At 33.3% G+C, this 21,301-nt stretch overlaps 1 protein-coding gene and 1 long non-coding RNA gene across 2 annotated transcripts; one reads left to right on the forward strand and one right to left on the reverse strand.

Annotated features, from left to right (window-relative positions):
• Positions 1–3,983: 3,983 nt before the first annotated feature.
• LOC111051289 lies at positions 3,984–7,014 on the forward strand. Its single transcript, XM_039436948.1, has one exon. The coding sequence runs from the start codon at positions 4,810–4,812 to the stop codon at positions 5,086–5,088; it is 279 nt and encodes a 92-aa protein (XP_039292882.1). The 5' UTR covers positions 3,984–4,809; the 3' UTR covers positions 5,089–7,014.
• Positions 7,015–10,612: 3,598 nt separating this feature from the next.
• LOC120353390 lies at positions 10,613–16,442 on the reverse strand. Its single transcript, XR_005572336.1, has 2 exons — positions 15,321–16,442; positions 10,613–14,218 (listed from the first exon to the last, which is right to left on the reverse strand). It is a non-coding gene; the product is annotated as an uncharacterized LOC120353390 (long non-coding RNA).
• Positions 16,443–21,301: the final 4,859 nt, after the last annotated feature.

Consider the following 21,301-nt stretch of genomic DNA (forward strand, 5'->3'; position numbering starts at 1 on the left):
ATTACCAAGGATATCAAGTGATCAAGAAAATTTATTCAAAAAAATTGGCAAAATATAATTCAACTCAGCAAATACAGCACTTGAAGAAACTTATCATATCAGTGACATGAAGAAGGTCCGAGTCCAAGTTTCTTCCCAAAATGTCACCAAGTCCATGGACTTGGGGACATTTTGGAAAAAAACAAGAAAATTAACCTATTACACAGAAATTACTTCAAAATATGCAAAATTATTGTATGGAATTCAAAATACACACTTTATACATTGGATTATAAACATTTCCAACATTTAAGTGATGACTATCAAAAAATCGATTTCCTGAGAAAAACACTTTTGTGACTTGGGCCCGTTTGGAATAGAGCTCTTCGCTGCGTCTGTATACACGATATCTCATCTCCCACTTAACGGAATGACTTGAAATTTGGAACTTAAGATCCTTACACTATAAGGATCCGACACGAACAATTTCGATCAAATGCAATTCAAGATGGCGGCTAGAATGGCGAAAATCTCGTCAAAAACTGGGTTTTTCGCGAATTTCTCAAAAATGGCTCCAACGATTTTGATCAAATTTATTCCTAAAATAGGTAGTCATTGATAAGCTATATCAACTGCCACAAGTCTGTAAAAATTTCAGGAGCTCCGCCCCATCGCCCCCATCTATGCAAAGTTTGATTTTAATAAACTGATAATTATCAGGTCTCAGATATAATTTAAACGAACGAGTGGAAAAGATTGAGCATGAAAATCTCTACAATCAATGTCCAGTAACATTTTCACCTAAAATTGAAAATAAGCTTGAAATTTGAGAAAATGTGATTATTCAATTGCAAACTGTTGGCAACTGTTGATTCTATTAAATCATTCACTATGAAGAGATAGCAGATCTCGTGTGTATCCAGCGTTATTGTCCTGTCACCAGCTGGCTCAGATCTTTGAATAATAGACTTGAGATGCGCGTGAACACAAGCGTCAGGTGATCAATTTTGATAACGGCAAAAGGAAAGTTGTGTGAGTGAGCCACACCAGATTTTTATATACCGTACTTCAATAGGGCTGTTCATGGTTTTATTATAAAGAGCCATACTATGATACAATGATTTTTTCATACTTTTATACTTATAGGATCTTTTACAGAGCCATACCAAACTCACCATATTGTGACAGATTGGCTAGAGGTATTGGCTAGCAAGATAGGTCCAAGTACCTCTACAAACTTCCAGGTTCTATATAAACCTTTCTGGAAAAATAATATCCCTACAATGACGGTTAAGTGAAGTGTCTTCGATACTACTGACCAAAAATAATTATGATAACTCCTGTTATATACCTTATTACTAGAATTATACACCACTCGTCATAAATATACAGTGCTGGTTAGAAATAGCAGACAATCTTCATGAAAAGACTATAATTTCAGAGAATAAAAGAGAGAAAAACAATAATTTGGGTGTAGATATTTTTGAGTTGTTATTAGATGGTGAAATATGAGACAAATGACGGTGATTTTAATTGATAATATAGGAGTTGGAGACAATAATTGTGGTTTGAGATGACAATTATTTTGTCATGATCTGTCACTACAGGAAATGGATCAATCAAAGAATAAGTCTATTTTTAATCTGTTTCTACTTTGAGTGTTCGACATCGGCATTATAGAGAAGAAAGCAGAATTGGTAGCAACTCTTTTCTCATAATTGGATATATGCTCAGGTAAGTATTGAACACACAAAAAAATAAACCATTAAAGTCAAAAGGTGAAAAATTTATGGAATGAAATGAATATCTGTATAAAATCGTGATTATTTTATCCTTATCCTTCATGTTCGAAAAACTATTTGAAAAAGGTTTGTTTATTAAAATTATTATTATTTATTACTTCTAATAGTTCTATATGAGATTGAAAATATAATTCAATGCAGTAAGTTTATCAAATTTCTCCTCTCCAACAATAATTAGTACCTATGCTTTGTAAAAAAGGCACTGAAATACTGAGTCCTCAATTCAACAAATATATGTACATATAATTTCGTGTACAGTATTCAATATACGGTAGGATTCTATTCTTAATGGGCATTCTATTTTTAAAGGGGACAGCCAGTACGTTGTAATTACGTGTAAGTCGAGGTAAACTAGGGTAGGTATTTATTGGAATACAATATAAATGTTATAAACAATATGAAATACTTTTCTATCTTGAAGATGAAGAGTAGGTACTTCATAATTTATATTTTATTCCGATAATTTCAGTAGCCCTAGGAAATAAACGTGAATAGGCACCTATTTATTATTTACGGTACTATCAAGTACCGGTAACCCGTGCTCCGAATGGTCTAATTAAAATCTTGTCCTACTGAGATCTTGAAGAATTTAAAATAGGTCTATAACTATCCTCGGTAAATAATTGTTTTATTTTATGAAATTGATGTTTCTTTCCATGACGAAACACTATATAATAACTCTGTTATAGTTCAGACACTGTGTTACTTGTAAATATTTGAAAAAACACTTACTTGTCTTGGAGTATTGAGGAATGCATTTCACTCCTGAATAGGAGCTTCATCAGCCTCAGAGGCTGCAAATATTAACAAGTAACACATTGTCTGAACTACAAAAGAGTTTTTATTTTATGTCCTGATCATCATATCTACTTTTATTGTAAAGTGTAAATGAAAGTCATTTATCTATCCATCTATCTAGTTGTATTTGAATGGATCCATCTCATAATTTTCTCATACAAATTTCTTTAATAGAGAATGCTTGAAGAAATAGGCATACCGGTAATTATATTTTTCTGTATTATTTAGCCTATTGTAGCCTATTAGTATAAAGTTTGAGGAGTATTAACAATCTGAATACTGTACACACTAGTTGCATAATTATATGTATATTTCATTACTATTTCATTTTTCATAGTTCCATAATGTCTAAGGTATCTTGAGATTCAGTACGGTACCCAAATATATGAAAATATTCCACTTCCCTTCTTAGCCCTTTCATGTTCTTCTTTCCATCAATTACTGTTCCCTATAGGCTACAGTGTTTTTGAATGAAGTGTATTTTCTTTATTAATCGACACACCTAGAATAAATAATGAATTGAACTTGGTTTTTGATCTGATCTCTGAATCTACCATATCTTTCTTTAAGAATCGGTTAATAATAAAAGTGAATAACCATTAAATTATTTTTCTGATTAAGAACGTTATTGATTTTATAGGTATAAGAAATAATATAAAAATAGTACCCTTTCTTTAGAAAATACCTTCCACTTATTTTTCAAAAAACAATAAACTTTTTAAATGATAAAACCATTGTTATTTAAAAAAGGTGTTTTCTAAAAAGGGTAGATAGGTACTACTTCTATTACGGTACCTACTAAAAGAAGCACTTACTCATAATTATTCAAATAAATAATAAATAATTTTTTGATGAATTTAAATTGTATTTTGCGCTTGGGACCAGCTATTAAAATTTTGTTTGTTCTATGGGAAGAGACATCATAATTTATATTGGGAAATGCTCTATACTTACCTTAGGTACCGTACCCTATAGGCTACTATATAGGTACTCTGTACCCTTATTTTTCTTTAAATTCTATAAAAACTCAATTTTCTTTGAAATTCATGAAGTTTTTTACTTTATCTTATGATGATAGGCTAATTCTTATCAGCTATATATGAGCTATCATGATGTATATGTTATCAAATCATTGCATGAACAGATAAGAAATATTCCTTGCAGTTTACAACATTTCAAGACTGTTTCAATTATGTTAACTAGAAATAAAACCCAAAATATGTATTTATTTAATGCTGCAATTTTTCAAAACTTTTTCTGCAAACGAAACTCCACCCAGTTGTAAACGATGCTTGTAAAGATATTGAGAAGTAGTTGTTGACCTCTGATAAACTTGTTCTCAGAAAACTACCTTCACCACGCGCTCTGCTTGTCAAGATTTCAACTACAGTACGGTTTCATATCTTTCCCCTCTCCCCTTCTCAGAATCAACAGAAAGTTATAGTTAACCACACTTCAAAACTTGCCACATTGTTAGCTTATTTACGTGTTTCTATGGTATTTAAAAGCTTTAATTGTGTTGAATGTGTAATTAACATAAAATTGTGGAATCTGATAGCAATCGAGGTAAAAGTTTAAAGGAAATTACCTTAAAAGTGTTTGAATTTTGACTGACTACTCATAGCTACTTGAGGATTGTGTTGTGTTTTGTGTAGGACAAAGCAGGAAGATTTTTGTTTAATCTTGTGATAACTATAAAGGTAAAAGTTTCAAAGTCAAGTTTTACAGTTTAAACTGTTGTTCTTGGATTTCACAAATTACTCTCACTTTTGAGTTTTGAGGATTATTGTGAACAAAGTCTGATAGTATCCTACATACGATAACTTGAATAAAGTTCTTGTGATTAGAACTAAAGACAAAAATTCTACTAGAGGTGGACAGTTCTAAAGTTAGTTACGGTTTACAAAGTTGATTACTTCGATTTTGTTTTGAAACTGCAAAACTAAGTTAGGCATTTTATACTTGCACCAGAGGTGATATTTCTTAGTTTATTTTTGTGTTTTGAAGCTGCCCAACTTCGTAGCTTACTCTATACTTGCACCAGGTGATATTACTACATTTCTTTTGTGTTTTGAAGCTGCCCAACTTCGTAGCTTACTCTATACTTGCACCAGGTGATATTACTACATTTCTTTTGTGTTTTGAAGCTACCAAACTTTAGTACACCTTCTTTATACAATTGCACTAGAGGCGACATTCCTTAATTTTTTTGAGTGTTTATACTTGCAACATGGGTTGTATAATTGGAATCCTCGGCTACATCGCCCCCTGCTTCCCAACCTGCGTATCTACCGTGGGAGGTTGGCTAGGTTTCAGCGCGGTAGGCCCAGTAGCTGGCTCCGTGGCGGCGGGGGCCCAAGCGGCCGTGGGGAGTGTAGCGGCCGGATCTGCGTTTGCTGCCGTTCAGTCGGTTGCTATGACAACGGCCGCTGTTTCTACGCCTTGGTTGGTTGCAATTGGGGGCGCCATTGCTGGTGCGTTTGGAGGGTTGGTGGCCATTTTCAAATAATCATTTCTGATTATCAAAATTGGTTGGCCTATCTGATTTATATATAATTTCTAATAATTTGTGTTGAACAGAACATGTTTTTTGTATAACGTACTAAAATTTGTGTTGACAAGAACAGTTTAATATAAATAAATCAAATTATAGAATTCTAATCTGATTTTTACCGTACATATTTTGAATTCTCTTATAAGGCAATAGGCCTATAAAACCGTCCTGATAACTTTTGTAATGTAATTTTTGACAAGGTACCGTACCGTATGCACGGTAGCCGCCGTAGGTACGGTAGGCAACGTAGCCACCTATTTTCAAGTGATCATTATTTTCTAATAATCTTCTGCAGGCCTATCTGATTTATATAAATTCAACTGTATTCTTATATGGCAATTGATTTGACTATTTAATAAAAGTGTCCCAATTTTTTGTAATACCTAATTTTCATACGTACCCTACATAATTGTTTAAAAATAAATAGGCTAATAATTAAATGATATTACCAACCTTTTTACTAGTAGGCCTACCATCTAGTATTATTTTAAATCAAATCAAATCTTTATTTGTCCCAAAAACATAATTACAATGACAAAAATGGTTATAAATGAAAAAAGTAAAATACAATATAAAATGAAAAAGAAAAATACCATTAATAGGATTATACATAACTATATTAAAAACGGGAAGTCCCTGCAAGGTTCGAGGAACCTGAGCGCAGAGGCCGAGTGTTCAATGCTTAACAGTATATGAAAATAATAATGGGATATTATTAAGAAATAGGGAAAAGAAAAAGTGAGTAAGGAAGGGAAGAGAAAGAGCAGAGTGAAGGTATAGGGGAGAGTAAAGAATAGTTGAAGATTACATAAAAAACATGAGAGTAAAGTAACAATATTACTGTATATTGTTATTGATTGATTAAGGTACCGTATGCTACTTAATTGTTCTATCTCAAAATGTGTTATCTTTAGTACTACTTATATAATTGTTATATAAGGTACCTGAAGCTGCGTTTACACCAAAGTTGTTAACAAAATGTTGATTAACTTAATCCTTATAGATTCTATTAGATTGAACATAACTTATTATACACATGTTTGTCAAGCTTCGTTCAATTTAATACAATATAGTAAGGATGGAAAAACAAGCATATTGTTAATAACTTTGGTGTAAACGCAGCTTTACTTTATTGTTCATTAAAAACGTTCTGAGTTTGTAACCAGTTGTGATTTGTCGAGTGGTAGCTATTTTCAAGTTATCATTTCTTATTTGTTAAGGTACCTTAGCCTATATTATGATATGGTACCTGATTTGTATATTTAATAATTGTTCAGCAAATCCGTCCTGGTAACCAATGCAATGTGGTTTGACGCAAGGTTACATACCTTTATTCAAGTGATCATATTTCTGATCTCTTTGTAAATTTAACTGTTTAATAGAACCGTCCTGATAATCTTTGCTTTGTAAATAAAATGTAAAGACTGTAAAGGAATTTTTTATGCCTAACAATAAATATTTTGTACTCAAAGTAAAATTTACATGTGAATTCAATGTAATCCAAATAGCATTGACTTGTGCTAATTATGAGGTTGTAACTGTGGAAAACGTTTTCAATTTCTCATTATATCAAAATATGGAGGGATAGAAGCTAGCTAATTAGAATAAAAAGGGAATTATTAGACATTGTTTTTTTAATAAATTAATGGATCTTTTCTGTTGTTTTTTATGGAACCAGATTTAATTTAGATTTGTAACATTTCAAAAAAAGTGCAATAGAGTTGTAAAAGCCATAATAAAATATGATAATGTTGTGAAAAATAAGAAAATCTTTTGCTTTAAGATTGTGATCATTTTGTCAAATGATATTTAATAATTAGTGTTTGACTATAATTGTTGTACAAAATCTATTTCAACAATAAACAACTTTATAAAAGATTATTTTAGTTGAACTGAATACTAGACTATGTCCTGAAAGACTCTGATAAGAAATCCCTAATACGTACGTTATCATAAATTTTCACGTCTAGTGTGTATGTAGCTGCATGTGCATCTTAAACCAGTATACAGTATCACAGATTAATAAAATATGCATATAAGCAACATGCATAGAGCTTGTGCTGATGCATGAAGAGCAATAAATTATTATAAAATAAATTCAAGACAGTACTTGGGACCGTATTTATAAGCGATTACTCTTCGACGTATTTAGAACGCTCTTCGACAAGCACTGTTTTTGACTAGATCGGTTCCTGATATTATTATTGTAACAAAGCAGGCTTTGCTTCTAATGTCTTTGTAATCATTCATGAATACGGTCCTTTGTATTCGTCTATGTAAAAATATTCAATTTATAGAATACTAGTAGTTCTGTGAACAGTAGACCTCACGCAGTATTCTCATCCACAATTACCTGATTGAAACTATAGACCTTATGGAAATACAGCAATAGACTGGCTTCTCCACACATCTGTGTAATCACTTGTCAGCTGATTTATGATGAATAAGGCAAGTTTCACACTCATTCGGTTCGTTTCGTTTTCGGCAAATTCCGATAAGTGTGAAACGATGATTCGGTTTGAATTCGGTACCGAATAGCTACCGCATAGCACCGAACGCCCCCTCGACACGAATAGGTTTCATTAAATTCGAATTCGTTGCTAGGGAAACAGGAAAAATCTGGTGTGGCGCACTCACACAACTTTCCTTGCCGTTATGAAAATTGATCACCTGACGCTAGTGTTCCCGCGCATCTCAAGTCTACTATTCAAAGATCTGAGCCAGCTGGTAACAGGACAATAACGCTGGATACACACGAGATCTGCTATCTCTTCATAGTGATTGATTTAATAGAATCAACTTACAGTTGCCAACTGTTTGCAATTGAATAATCACATTTTCTCAAATTTCAAGCTTATTTTCAATTTTAGGTGAAAATGTTACTGAACATTAATTGTAGAGATTTTCATGCTCAATCTTCTCCCTTTAAATTTTTTTGTTTAAATCGTATCTGAAGCCTGATAATTGGGAATCTAAAATCAAACTTTTCATAGATGGGGCGGAGCTCCTGAAATTTTTACAGATATGGGACTTGTGGCAGTTGATAGAGCTTATCAATTACTATTTTATGTATGAATTTGATCAAAATCGTTGGAGCCATTGTCGAGAAAATGGCAAAAAACTCTGTTTTTGACAAAATTTTCGCCATTTCAGCCGCCATCTTGAATTGCATTTGATCGAAATTGTTCGTGTCGGATCCTTATAGTGTAAGGACCTTAAGTTTCAAATTTCAAGTCATTCCGTTAATTGGGAGATGCGATATCGTGTACACAGATGCACATACACTCATATACACAAACACACACACATACAGACCAATACCCAAAAACCACTTTTTTGGACACAGGGGACCTTGAAACGTGTAGAAATTTAGAAATTGGGGTACCTTAATTTTTTTCGGAAAGCAATACTTTCATTACCTATGGTAATAGGGCAAGGAAAGTAAAAACGTTGAGACTTGGAGAAAATATCCGTCTTGACAAAGTATTTGAAAAATCAATATTTTCTTGCTATAAACCATATGACTAGATTGACCACTCTGTATCTAATGTGTTGTCGAATTGAATACATTCTGTCATATGGGGTTGCATGGAAAGATTGAAATTCTCACAATTTGGCAACAGGAATATTTTTCCTAGTCTCAAGTTAGGTTTGTATGGCAGAGTGGACCTAGGGTCCTAGCTCTGCCCTAAAAAGGCATATAATCATTCAATCTCGACCTATTTCATACAGACTTTAGTTGTAATACAAGCTCAAAAGTATAATCGTAATGGAGCACTATGATTGGCCGAATAAATTCCTCCCACTTGTCTCAAATTACTGTTAGCCAATCATACCTCTCGGATGTTCGTTCAGCTTTCGTGAATGGAACACAAAATGGAGGATTCCCTTGTTTACAATATTACTCATCATTTGGTTAGTCAATTGGTAAGATTTACTTTTAAATGTCTAAGGCCCGGTTGCAAAAAAACCGGTTAAATTTTAACCGTGATTAATTTCACGAGAACCAATCAGATAAGACCTTTTCGATAAGACGGTTTCACTGATTGGTTCTCGTGGAATTAATCACGATTAAAATTTGACGGGCTATTGTGCATCGGGCATTAAATTGGTTGAATGGAAGTGTTACAGTGATATTTATAAGATAACCATATAAAGCTGGATTCTCACAATGATATCAGTGAAAGTGAAAATATAATGTCCATGGGTTTTAATGAGACAATACATACTTGCTCGACCGTGCTGTGTGTGAATAGTCCAATCAGAACTCATGCAAATTATATTTTCACTGTGCCGGTAACTTTCACTGATACAGATAAATGTACTGTACGGGAATCCAGCTTAAGGCTTTCCGTTCTACCTATGCTAACAGTGGTTTGAATAAACAAACAAGAGATTAAGATGGTTTTTTGCGTTTTTTATTAAAAAAACTGAATTTACTTAAGCTGAGTTTACACCAAAATTATTGACAAAATGTTAATAACTCAATCCTCATACTAGATTCTATTAGATTGAACGGAACTTGACAAAAATATGTGTTCATCATGTGTATGATAAGTTATGTTCAATCTAATAGAATCTATAAGGATTAACATTTTGTTATCAACTTTGATGTAAACGCAGCTTTACTGTTAAGTTATGTAATATTACATTTTTTTCTCGATTGGAATCGAATCTTCAATTCGAGATCTATAAAACTTTATAGTAAATATCAGAGTAATCGATATACGGACAACTTTTTGACTGAGAATTTATCATATATAATTGTGTTGCTTGTTCCATGGTATCACCGAAAAAACAAACTCTGTAAACAGAGTTAACAGAATTAACAGATCATATAGATGATATATAAATTTAAAATAACAATTTCGAAATAAAGTTTTATTGAGAACAAATGTAAAATGTGAATTCTAAACTTGTAATTTATAATTTTTTGGTGACGTGTCCGTGAAGTCGTCACTGGTTTGAGTTGTCTTTGCTCTTTACTGGTAGGCTTCCTTCTTCTCTAAAAAAATGGTGGCTGGCTATTGAAGGTGTTTTGTGCTCTCTGAATATTTTTCTATTTAATTGAAATTTTAATGTTTTAAATTGAGTTTTGAACAGTTTATAGTGTTCTAATTTTTGTCTATAATTATTTCTTGTGTTTACAAGCCTATAGCCATTGTTTTTTCAACTACATAAGTGGATAAGTATTTAGCTCGTAATGATTTTAGATGCTTAAGTGTGTAAGGTATTGTTCTTTGTGGATTTGTGTTATATATTGCCAAAATTCTTCTGAAGATTATAAGTTGGTTTGCTCTGAAAACTGGACTTCTCATTCATAGGCAATAGATCCATTCATAGTTTATCAAGAATCTATTACGTTGGAGCCGATAACTTTCCTTAGGTTAATAGGTGAGAAATGCTATCCAACCGATTTAGGAGAAATTGGTAGCACGGCAGTTATTGAAAATTAACTTGATAAAATAATGTACAAAGATTTTAAACAATACGTTTCTTTATTTAGAAATGAAACAATTAAAAATTGAGTTTGTTATTTTATATTTTTTGAAAACATATGTTTCAGTAAACATAATATGACTAACTTCTATTAATCAATAATTACAAACTACAGTTTACAATAGTTGGCCTCCTCAACACCCCTTATAGCCAACCCTAACCACCTCTAGTAAATAACAATAGAAAAATTACTAAGTTATAATAAATTTAATTACAAACTAAAAGGAAAAACGTTTACAACAGCTAGATTGAACAAATTTGTTTACCGACAAAAAGTTATATAGAAAAAATACAAAGTTATAAGAAATTTAATTACAAACTAAAAGCAAAAAAGTTTACAACAGATTGAAAAAAATTAATAACAGGCGAATATTTTTATATCAATTTCCAAATGTGATTTCTGTAAAGATATATTTCCAATACAATTTTCAAAATAAATTTTAATTGAATCGTATAAGCTGAGCTTTGGCTTCAGTTGAAGTTACAATAAATTCACTTACAAACTAAGTTTACAATTTATAGTTGGCATCCTCAAAACCCCTTATAGCCAACCCTAACCACCTCTAATAAATAACAATAGAAAAATTACTTATAGAAAATTACAATAGAAAAGTTACAATAAATCTAATTGAAAACTAGAAGAAAGAAAGTTTACAACAGTTGGAGTGAACAAATTTGATTACAGGCAAAAGTTATATGATTTCCAAGTAGTGTGACTTCTGCAAAGATTTGAAATTAAACATTACTTCAATTAATCACCAACAATTGATAAAGTCTTATCTTTGAAATACAGTAAAATTTTGAGACTAAAAATCAACCGCACTATCTTAAACTTGTTTTGAGTTTATTCAGGCAATAATAAGTTGATAATTTTATAAGCTGAGCTTTGACTTCAGTTAAAGTTACAATAAATTCACTTACAAACTAAGTTTACAATAGATGGTAAACTCCTCAACACCCCTTATAGCCAACGCTAACCACCTCTAGTAAATAACAATAGAAAAATTACCAAGGGCCGATTTCCGAGCTCGGGATTTAGCTAAGTTCTAGACTTTAAAGAGCTGGAGTCAGAAAATTGGCTTTCCGAAACGGGGCGTAGTCGCAGTGTCGTAGTCCACGTTTAAATTAAATTTTTAAAAACTAGGAAATTGAACACAAAATAAAATGAAGTGAAAATAGTGTAAAGTTTCAGCTATTTTGATTTATTTGGGAATGTTTCATTTCGTCAAGGAAAAACGTTTCCAATTATAGAGATGAGAAAATAAAGATTATCATAAAAATTACGACTATGCCCAGTTTTGGAAAGCCAATTTTCTGACTCCAGCTAGAACTTAGCTAAATCCCGAGCTCAGAAACCAGCCCCTTAAAGTTACAATAAATTCACTTACAAACTGAGTTTACAATAGATGGTCTCCTCAACACCCCTTATAGCCAACCCTAACCATCTCTAGTAAATTACAATAGAACAATTACTAAGTTACAATGAATTTAATTACAAACTAAAAGGAAAAAGTTTAGAACAGTTCAATTGAACAAATTTAATAACAGGCTAATATTTTGATATTAATTTCCAAATGTGATTCCAACTGCTTTTAATTACAAACTGAAAGGAAAAGGTTTAGAACAGTTCAATATTGAACAAATTTAATAACAGGCAAATATTTAAATAAATTTCCAACTGTGACTTCTGCTATATTTTTGCAGAAGTCACACTTGGAAATTCATATAAATATTCCCCTGTTATTAAATTTGTGAAATCCAACTTTGTTTCAATACAATATCCAAAATACATAATTATTTCAACTGAATGGTATGATCAAAATATAAAATAAATATTCCAATTTTAAAATTATTATTCAACAAAGGAAAAATTAAAAAGAAACAGTAATTGTGATGTAGTCCACCCACCATGAGCTGAGCGTTGGCTTAACAGTTTTGTATCAAATTATGGTGTTGTGTATCAAGTTGAGATTATATTCTGTATAATGTTGTGGTGATACTGTATCATATGTGATTAGCCTATACTGTATCATTTATGGTGGTGAAGCCATAGAGAAAAGATTGCTTAAGAAGATATCACATGGATTGTGGAATTAATTCAAAGTTTGCAAGTTCTGTATAATATTATAGAACAACATATTATTTCGATATATTTTGCTCAGTCGAATTGTATGATAGATATTTATATTTAATGTTAGTGTAGCCTTCCATATAAAATGACTAAGGGCCGTTTCCGAGCTCGGGATTTGACTAAGTTCTAGACTTTAAACAGCTGGAGTCTGTATTACAAGTCAAGTATTAACAAGTTAATAAGTATGAGCCTAATATTTCTTCAATGAATTAATTATCAAGTAATTAATTTTAGAGGTAAGAGATAGAAGGTAGAAGTTAGAATCAGTTAGGCTTTGACTTGTCAATTTGATGAAATTATAGGATTAAAATTTTTGACAACATGAGCTAAGCTATGGATTCTTCACTAATTAGAGCATTGACCTGTGGCTAAACGATTGAAATTAGTATTAATATTTTATCATTAGAAGAATAAATCTTAGTATGATTATAGAATCAGTAAGGCGTTGGATTGTTGAATTGAAGTAACTAGTATTAATAATTTCGACAACATTAGCTAAGCTATGACTTGGCAAATTGAAAAACATCTTAGTAGTGTTTTTTAATGAATTATGTAGAAATTAATATTGGAAGAATTAGTCTTAATATTATTATATAGATAGTATTTTGATAGATATTCATTTATGTTAGGCCCACCGCAAAGTAAACACACGATAATCCACGAAAAGCAACCCACGCCGTGGGATGTTTTGTAAACCATCCTATAGAATTATTCATAATCAATCAGCTGACAAGTGGATTATCCATTGCATGTATTATTATCATTACACAGATGTCTAGAGAAGCCTAGCAATGGTTTACAAAACATCCCACGGCGTGGGTTGCTTTTCGTGGATTAGCGTGGATCTACTTTGCGGCGGGCCTTAACCAGCCAGGGCTAAGCTTATTGTAGGGTACAAAGTTACAAATAATTCACTTACAAACTAAAAACTTAACTATGTTTACAAAAGTTGGCCTTCTCAAATTTATTTTCAGCTAATCCGTTCCACCAGAAGTTGATTACAATGGACAAATGACTTAGTTGGAAAAACTTACTTACAACTGGAAGGAACAAAATTTATAATAGTTAAATTGAATAAATTTGATAACAGGCAAAAATGTATATGAATATTCAACTGGACTTCTGCAAAATTATATCTAATGAGGAAGCTACAAGTAAAGCACAAGAAGCCATCAAGAAAATTGGACTAGAACCTGGCGGATTAAGTTGAATGAAAGCAAGTCCACACATGTTGTCTTCACAAATAGGCATTATGTGTACGTCCCAATAAGATTAAACAACTTAGAAGTTCCGTTTGCAAATGAATATAGGATGAGAAGACTGCCACCGACGTTCAACTTCCAAAAGAGAGCTGCCACCACTAGAATACTGGGAGAAGGCCTGTCAGAGAAGGCTACCAACCTCAAAGAACCTCAGACGGTCGACAGACCATGAGTGATGTATGCAAAAAAAAAACTTAGAAATACACTTACAACGCATAAAAACTTCTAAGAAATCAGAAATATATATTAATAGCTTTGTTCTAGCTTAGACACTGTTTTACATTTGTGAATATTTGAATAACACTTACTTTTCTTGCCGAATTGAGGTATGAATTTCACTTCTGAGGAGGAGCCACTGATGTAGCTCCTCCTCAGGAGTGAAATGCATACCTCAATTCGCCAAGAAAAGTAACTGTTTTTCACATATTTAAAAGTGTAACACAGTGTCTAAATTACAACAAATTTATCATAGGCTATAGCGTTTCGTCATGGAAAGCAACATTAATATATCAATAACTTTGTAAATTGATCCATTTTTTGCTGTTTTCAATATTCTGTTTGTAATTTTCAAGAAATCAGAAATGTATATGAATAACTTTGTATATTGATCCAATTTTGGTTGTTGACTCTATTCTACTCTGTACTTCAATTTTCAATTTTATAGTGAAACAAAAAAGGCTTGAAAAACCACACACCAAGTGCTTGCCTAATAACCTAATCTGTACAGTCTTGCTTATAGAAGAAGATTTTTGTATTTTTACAACCAAAGCTTGACAAACTAGAATTATAAATCTTTTGAATGTGGCAATTTCAAAAACTTGACAAAGTTGAAATTTTATAATAAACTTAGGCTCAACTCACACTTACGCGACTCAGGTCGAGAAGAGACTCGACTCTAGTCGAGATCATGTATTTTCAAATGGTGACAGTTACGGAGACTAGAATCGACTGGTCTGAGTGTCAACGTTTAGAAAAACATTCTCTCGACTAGAGTCGAGTCTCTTCTCGACCTGAGTCGCGTAAGTGTGAGTTGAGCCTAATTCAATAATAATAAAAAAAATCACCGGCTGTCCGATTAAAAAGTTAATTCTCGAAAAAACAGTAAATTACTTGAATACTATCAGAATAAATTAAACTATAGATTTGAAAGGATCAATGTGAATTTCAAAATTGAAATCCAAACTAGGAATTGGATTTAAAAATTTAATGAGATTAAACTAAAGATTTAAAATAATCAAAGTAAATTTAAAAATTCAAATTTTAAACTTGAAGATAAAAGAGAATTCTCCACTAACCTTTGAACCATGAAGTAGCGAACCGGTAGCCAAAATTTCGTCTTGAACTTCATACTTTTCCCACTGTGGTGGGGTTGGCGTTTCAGGTCATTAGCTTCCAGGAGTCTACTTCGATCATGAGCTCCATTTGGTGTTAGTCCCAAAAGGCTTCTCTATATAGAAGCTATATAGATAATCATCCTGAATGAATAAATTATTATGAGAAAGAAGCTGAAACCTCCTTATCTGAAACAAAAATCTCATTAGTTTAACTGGAAAAACACATTACTGTAACAATTTAATTGAACAAAGAAATATATAGTTTGAGTCAGTCGCTTCCAGGAGTCTCGGTCATGAGATCCGTTTGGTGTTAGTCCAGAAGGCTTCTCTCTATAGAAGGTATTATAATGTACCTCTCTATCTATGAAAAGGAATCTGAAATCTCATTATCTGAAACAATAAATTTGACAACGTATATCAACTATATACATCTCTACTTAATTACAATAAACAATGATATTAGAGAATAAAAATGAAACATGTATAATATTAGGCAAATAAAATAAATGCGCCAAAATGAAATGAATAGAAGGATAAGACCTAAGTCAACTATACAATAATATACATCTATCTATTATACAAAATACAATAAATACAAATAGACCGCCGGGACCACATTGGAAATGAGGATATAAGGCAAGAGCTGGGTGTCTTTAATATAAATGAAAAAGTTATATCATATCGCAACCAGTGGAGGGAGCATGTCAACAGAATGCCAAAAGAAAGGATTCCTTGAAAATTCTTAACTACCACCCTATAGGAAAAAGAGATATAGGAAGACCTAGGAAAAGATGGCTATAAAATATAAAAGATGAATAACTGATTTAATGATTATTGTAATTTTAGATTACCGTACTGTAATAGATATACAATTATACTGTTGTGAGTCGGAACAGGCAAGAGACTAAACCATGAATGAAGGAAGAAGACATTAAATATACATTCGTCCTGAACTATTGAATAGATAATATTATATCAACTTTATCATTATTATTATGATAAATAATAATGATAAAAATACAATTTGACAAATACATATACAAATATATGTATTTATGATTATGATTTATAGTATCATTAAATATAAATATCATAGATATTATATTTAATGAATATAGGCCTATTTTATTCCCATAATAATAGAAAATTCCCATTGAATTTATTTATTATAGGAACTCATTTATTACATTTTTCAACATAAATTTTCAAAGGCACTAGGATCTTCTTGATTTAGCACTTGAAAATTTATTGTTATGACACTAAAATGTAATAAAGAGTTGAAAATATAGCTGAAACTCCATAATCTGAAACGAAATATGTTTAGTTCAATAACACAGCACTAAAATAATGAGAAATCTAAGGCTCAACTCACACTTACGCCACTCAGGTCGAGAAGAGACTCGACTCTAGTCGAGAGCATGTGTTTCCATGGTGACACTCAGACCAGTCGACTTTAGTCTCCGCGACTGTCACCATTTGAAAACACATGCTCTCGACTAGAGTCGAGTCTCTCCTCGACCTGAGTCGCGTAAGTGTGAGTTGAGCCATTATCTTGAAAAAATAGTAGTGATGATCATTATGGTGCAATGGTGATGATATAATATATTACTATTAAAATTCCAACACGTTCCTAACATCACATCCAAGACATACAAGTGGAAAGTAGATGCAGCAAATAATATATCATTTTAAAATTTACACCAGGAAAAGAGAAGTGGAATCGCTCCATATTAAGATGAATATTGAAATAGATGTTGTCAGTTCTACATTATTCTGTGGAACTGAAAACATCTCTTTCAATTCACCTTGACTTATAATTTTGAATACAATAATATCTGGCAACACATTCGAGACCAATAATTGGATAGTATGCAACAAATAGCTTATGATTCCTACATGGGTTGCCAGAGTCAATAAAATTCATCCAGTCTCTTTGTTCAACAAATCACTATTTGATCTTCTGCGTGCAAACCCCTTCTATTGAATGAAAAAGACTAAGAAATTGTCAAAAAACCACTGATTTATTGATAACTAGAAAGACCGGTTTCGGTTATTACACCATTGTCAATCTCTGATAAACTGAGTCAATTGATAAACATTGTCGATCTGAGTTTATCAGAGATTGACAATGGTGTAATAACCGAAACCGGTCTTTCTAGTTATCAATAAATCAGTGGTTTTTTGACAATTTCTTAGTCTTTTTCATTCAATATGAATAATTACCACAATATCAACTTCTCAACTACACAAAAAGTCAAACCCCTTCTATTCTTTGGAGGAGTCTCACACATTCCTTTTTCAATGAAGTGTTAAGTGCCGGTTGCACAACAGCCGGTTAAATTTTAATCGTGATTAATTCCACGAGAGCCAATCAGAGAAGCCGTGTTATCAAGAAGGCCATCTCTGATTGGTTCTTGTGAAATTAATCACGGTTAAAATTTAACCGACTGTTGTGCAACCGGGCCTTAGTGTTATGAATATTTTACTGGCGTTGCTGATGTCTGTATAGTCCATAGCAAATGAATTAAATCTATCTATCTATTATATGCCTACAGCTCATTCAAGATTATAATGAATATTATGCAATATACAACATATAATATTATTCTAACACATGTTTTTCATCACATATCAAACATAAAAGTGAACATATAGTATGCAACAAATGGCCACAACACAACGTGTTCAAGATGCAACATAAATCATCCTAAACATGCACTCAAAACACATGAAGAGATAGAGCTGTAAAACTAAAACTGTAGGTGCATTCATATCTTATCATCCGCCTCATTACCCATGCACAAGCCTAGATCACTGGAAGCATGCACTCAAAAAAATGAAGAGATAAAACTAAAACTGTAGGTGCATTCATCTCTTATTAATTATCATCCGCCTCATCAACCATGCACAAGCCTAGATCACTCGAAGCATGCACTCAATAAAAATGAAGAGATAAAACTAAAACTGTAGGTGCATTCATCTCTTATTAATTATCATCCGCCTCATCAACCATGCACAAGCCTAGATCACTCGAAGCATGCACTCAGAAAACATGAAGAAATGAAACTGTAAAACTCAAACTGTAGGTGCATTCATATCTTATCATCCGCCTCATCAACCATGCACAAGCCTAGATCTCATGCGGGCATCACACTCAAATGAAAAATAAAAGTTGTGAGCATGTGCGCACTTTAAGTAGAGAAGCCGCAATGAATCTGAAACGTACTTGAGAAACATAAAAATTGAGAAAATTTATGTTGACAAAGAACTTGAGTTGTTCTAAATGCAACATGGGTCACTCAAAGCATGTACACAGTAAGCATGGAGGAGGAAAAGATGTGAGCGTTTAAAAAGATGAGCTAAGATGAAAAATATGAGCGTTTAAAAAGATGTACCTGAAACACTATGAAACTGAAACAAAAGGATTGAATACAATGTAGATAAAAAATACAAATTCAAGATATAAGATAATTACTCAAAGAATCCATTGTTATTGGATGTAAATCAAAAACACCATTTCACTCACAGAGTAAAATGTAAATTCAAAGACACCATTTTACTCACAGAGTAAAAATGAATGAATAGCTGCGACGATTGTGTTTATAATTATTAGAGAAGTGATGCTGTGATGAACCTGTAAACAAATTAAGGAACAGGGCAATTTAATACAATGAATAACATTAGATACAATAATAAAAATTGTAACAAATTAAATACAATATTAATATTAGAAACTGATCACATGCACACAGTATATAGTTGTAAACATGTGAAAGAGAAGCCATGTGATGAACCTGGAACATACTCAAGAAACAGAACAATTATATTGAATACAATAATATAATATTGTTAAAAATATAATAATATTAATATTGTAATTATTTTCATGCACACAGAAAATATTTGTAAACATGTGTAAGGGAAGCCATGATGAACCTGAAACTTACTCAAGAAACAGACCATTAATACAATGTTGATAAATTATAAATTACAACTTTAACTTATCATTAAACTAAACTAAGGCACTTCCTGAACCAACAGGAGTACATGTTCCCCCCGCCAACTAGCAAAGGCTAGAGGCAACGCTTTCTCGTCCCCGCCAACTAGCAAAGGCTAGAGGCTATCACCCGCCAACTAGCAAAGGCTAGAGGCTATCCCCCGCCAACTAGCAAAGGCTAGAGGCTATCACCCGCCAACTAGCAAAGGCTAGAGGCTATCCCCCGCCAACTAGCAAAGGCTAGAGGCTGTCCCCCGCCAACTAGCAAAGGCTAGAGGCTGTCCACCGCCAACTAGCAAAGGCTAGAGGCTGTCCCCCGCCAACTAGCAAAGGCTAGAGGCTATCCCCCGCCAACTAGCAAAGGCTAGAGGCTATCTCTCCGCCAACTAGCAAAGGCTATAGGCTATCCACGGCCAACTAGCAAAGGCTAGAGGCTATACTTTAATGATATAACTTCAGAATTATCAATGGTATATAGTCACTTATAAACTAAATTTCATGCAAGTTAAGACTTAAATTAGGTTAGAAATCAGTTTAAACCCAAGGTTTTACAGGATTGCATTGATCTTCAGTTCCGCGCCAACTAGCAAAGGCTAGAGGCTATCCCCCGCCAACTAGCAAAGGCTAGAGGCTATACATTTTCTTCCCCGCCAACTAGCAAAGACTAGAGGCTATCCCCGCCAACTAGCAAAGCTAGAGGCTATCCCCGCCAACTAGCAAAGGCTAGAGGCTATAATTTCTCTTCCCCGCCAACTAGCAAAGGCTAGAGGCTATCCCCCGCCAACTAGCAAAGGCTAGAGGCTATACATTTTCTTCCCCGCCAACTAGCAAGGCTAGAGGCTTTACTTTACTAATATCACTCCAATCTTAAAACTAAACTTAGATTCTAATTTCTTAATTCTAATGACTTATCACTAAACTAAACTAATGCACTACCTGACCACCAGGAGTGGATGATCCCCCCGCCAACTAGCAAAGGCTAGAGGCTATACTTTCTCGTCCCCGCCAACTAGCAAAGGCTAGAGGCTGTCCCCCGCCAACTAGCAAGGCTAGAGGCTATCCCCCGCCAACTAGCAAAGGCTAGAGGCTATACTTTCTCGTCCGCCGCCAACTAGCAAAGGCTAGAGTCTATCCCCCGCCAGCTAGCAAAGGCTAGAGGCTTTCCCCCGCCAACTAGCACAGGCTAGAGGCTATACTTCACTTTTACTTCAGCCTTAATCTAATCTTAATCCAGCATTAATCTAATATTTACATCGCCAGTGTCATAGAACAAGTCAGACCAGGCCACAGTGTAACAGTACCCCACCTGCCCATCAAATTAGTGCTGTACTGAGCCCGCAACCATCATGAAAAAGCTGTGAGACCACCACAAAGGGCACTGATCAGAAATGAAATACTCGACTGACAACTGCAAATATCCTACGGGGATCCTAACAACTCAACCCCTATTTATAGTGATTGTCTTACACCACAGCCATCCACAAACCACAATCAAACAGTAGCACATGTTCGTCCAGTTGTTGGCACGCGGAAATGCGATCTGCAGGTCAGTTGACTCTAACTTGAAAGCATCCATTGGACTCAGAACCAACCGGATAGAACTTGGCACTGCCGAGAGGGTTGGGATGAACTATGTTATAATACTAACCGCCACAAACATCCCATCCCTAAATGTCTGTGTTATGGGAAAGTGTTAAGAAGTTCTAGCCTGTCTTAAAATAATATAAATACCAGATACCTCATACCAAATTCACCGGTCCATATCTTCATTACGGTAGTGGCGCTGCTCTCCATTGATAACTGATGTATGTCTTTCCATAAACGTTTCTTTACGTTCATATAGTCCTGTTGGAATAAACAAAACCTAGGTTAATAATCATGATTTACAAATAGTATCAACTGTAATAAATATATTAAAGTTAAGCCTACCTTATGTTTTAGAAAT

This window comes from Nilaparvata lugens, chromosome 10, assembly GCF_014356525.2.
Source record: "Nilaparvata lugens isolate BPH chromosome 10, ASM1435652v1, whole genome shotgun sequence".
NCBI lineage: Eukaryota > Metazoa > Arthropoda > Insecta > Hemiptera > Delphacidae > Nilaparvata > Nilaparvata lugens.

Excerpts from the sequence above, each read along its gene's own strand:
- LOC111051289 (XM_039436948.1), top strand. The coding sequence starts at position 4,810 with ATGGGTTGTATAATTGGAATCCTCGGCTACATCGCCCCCTGCTTCCCA.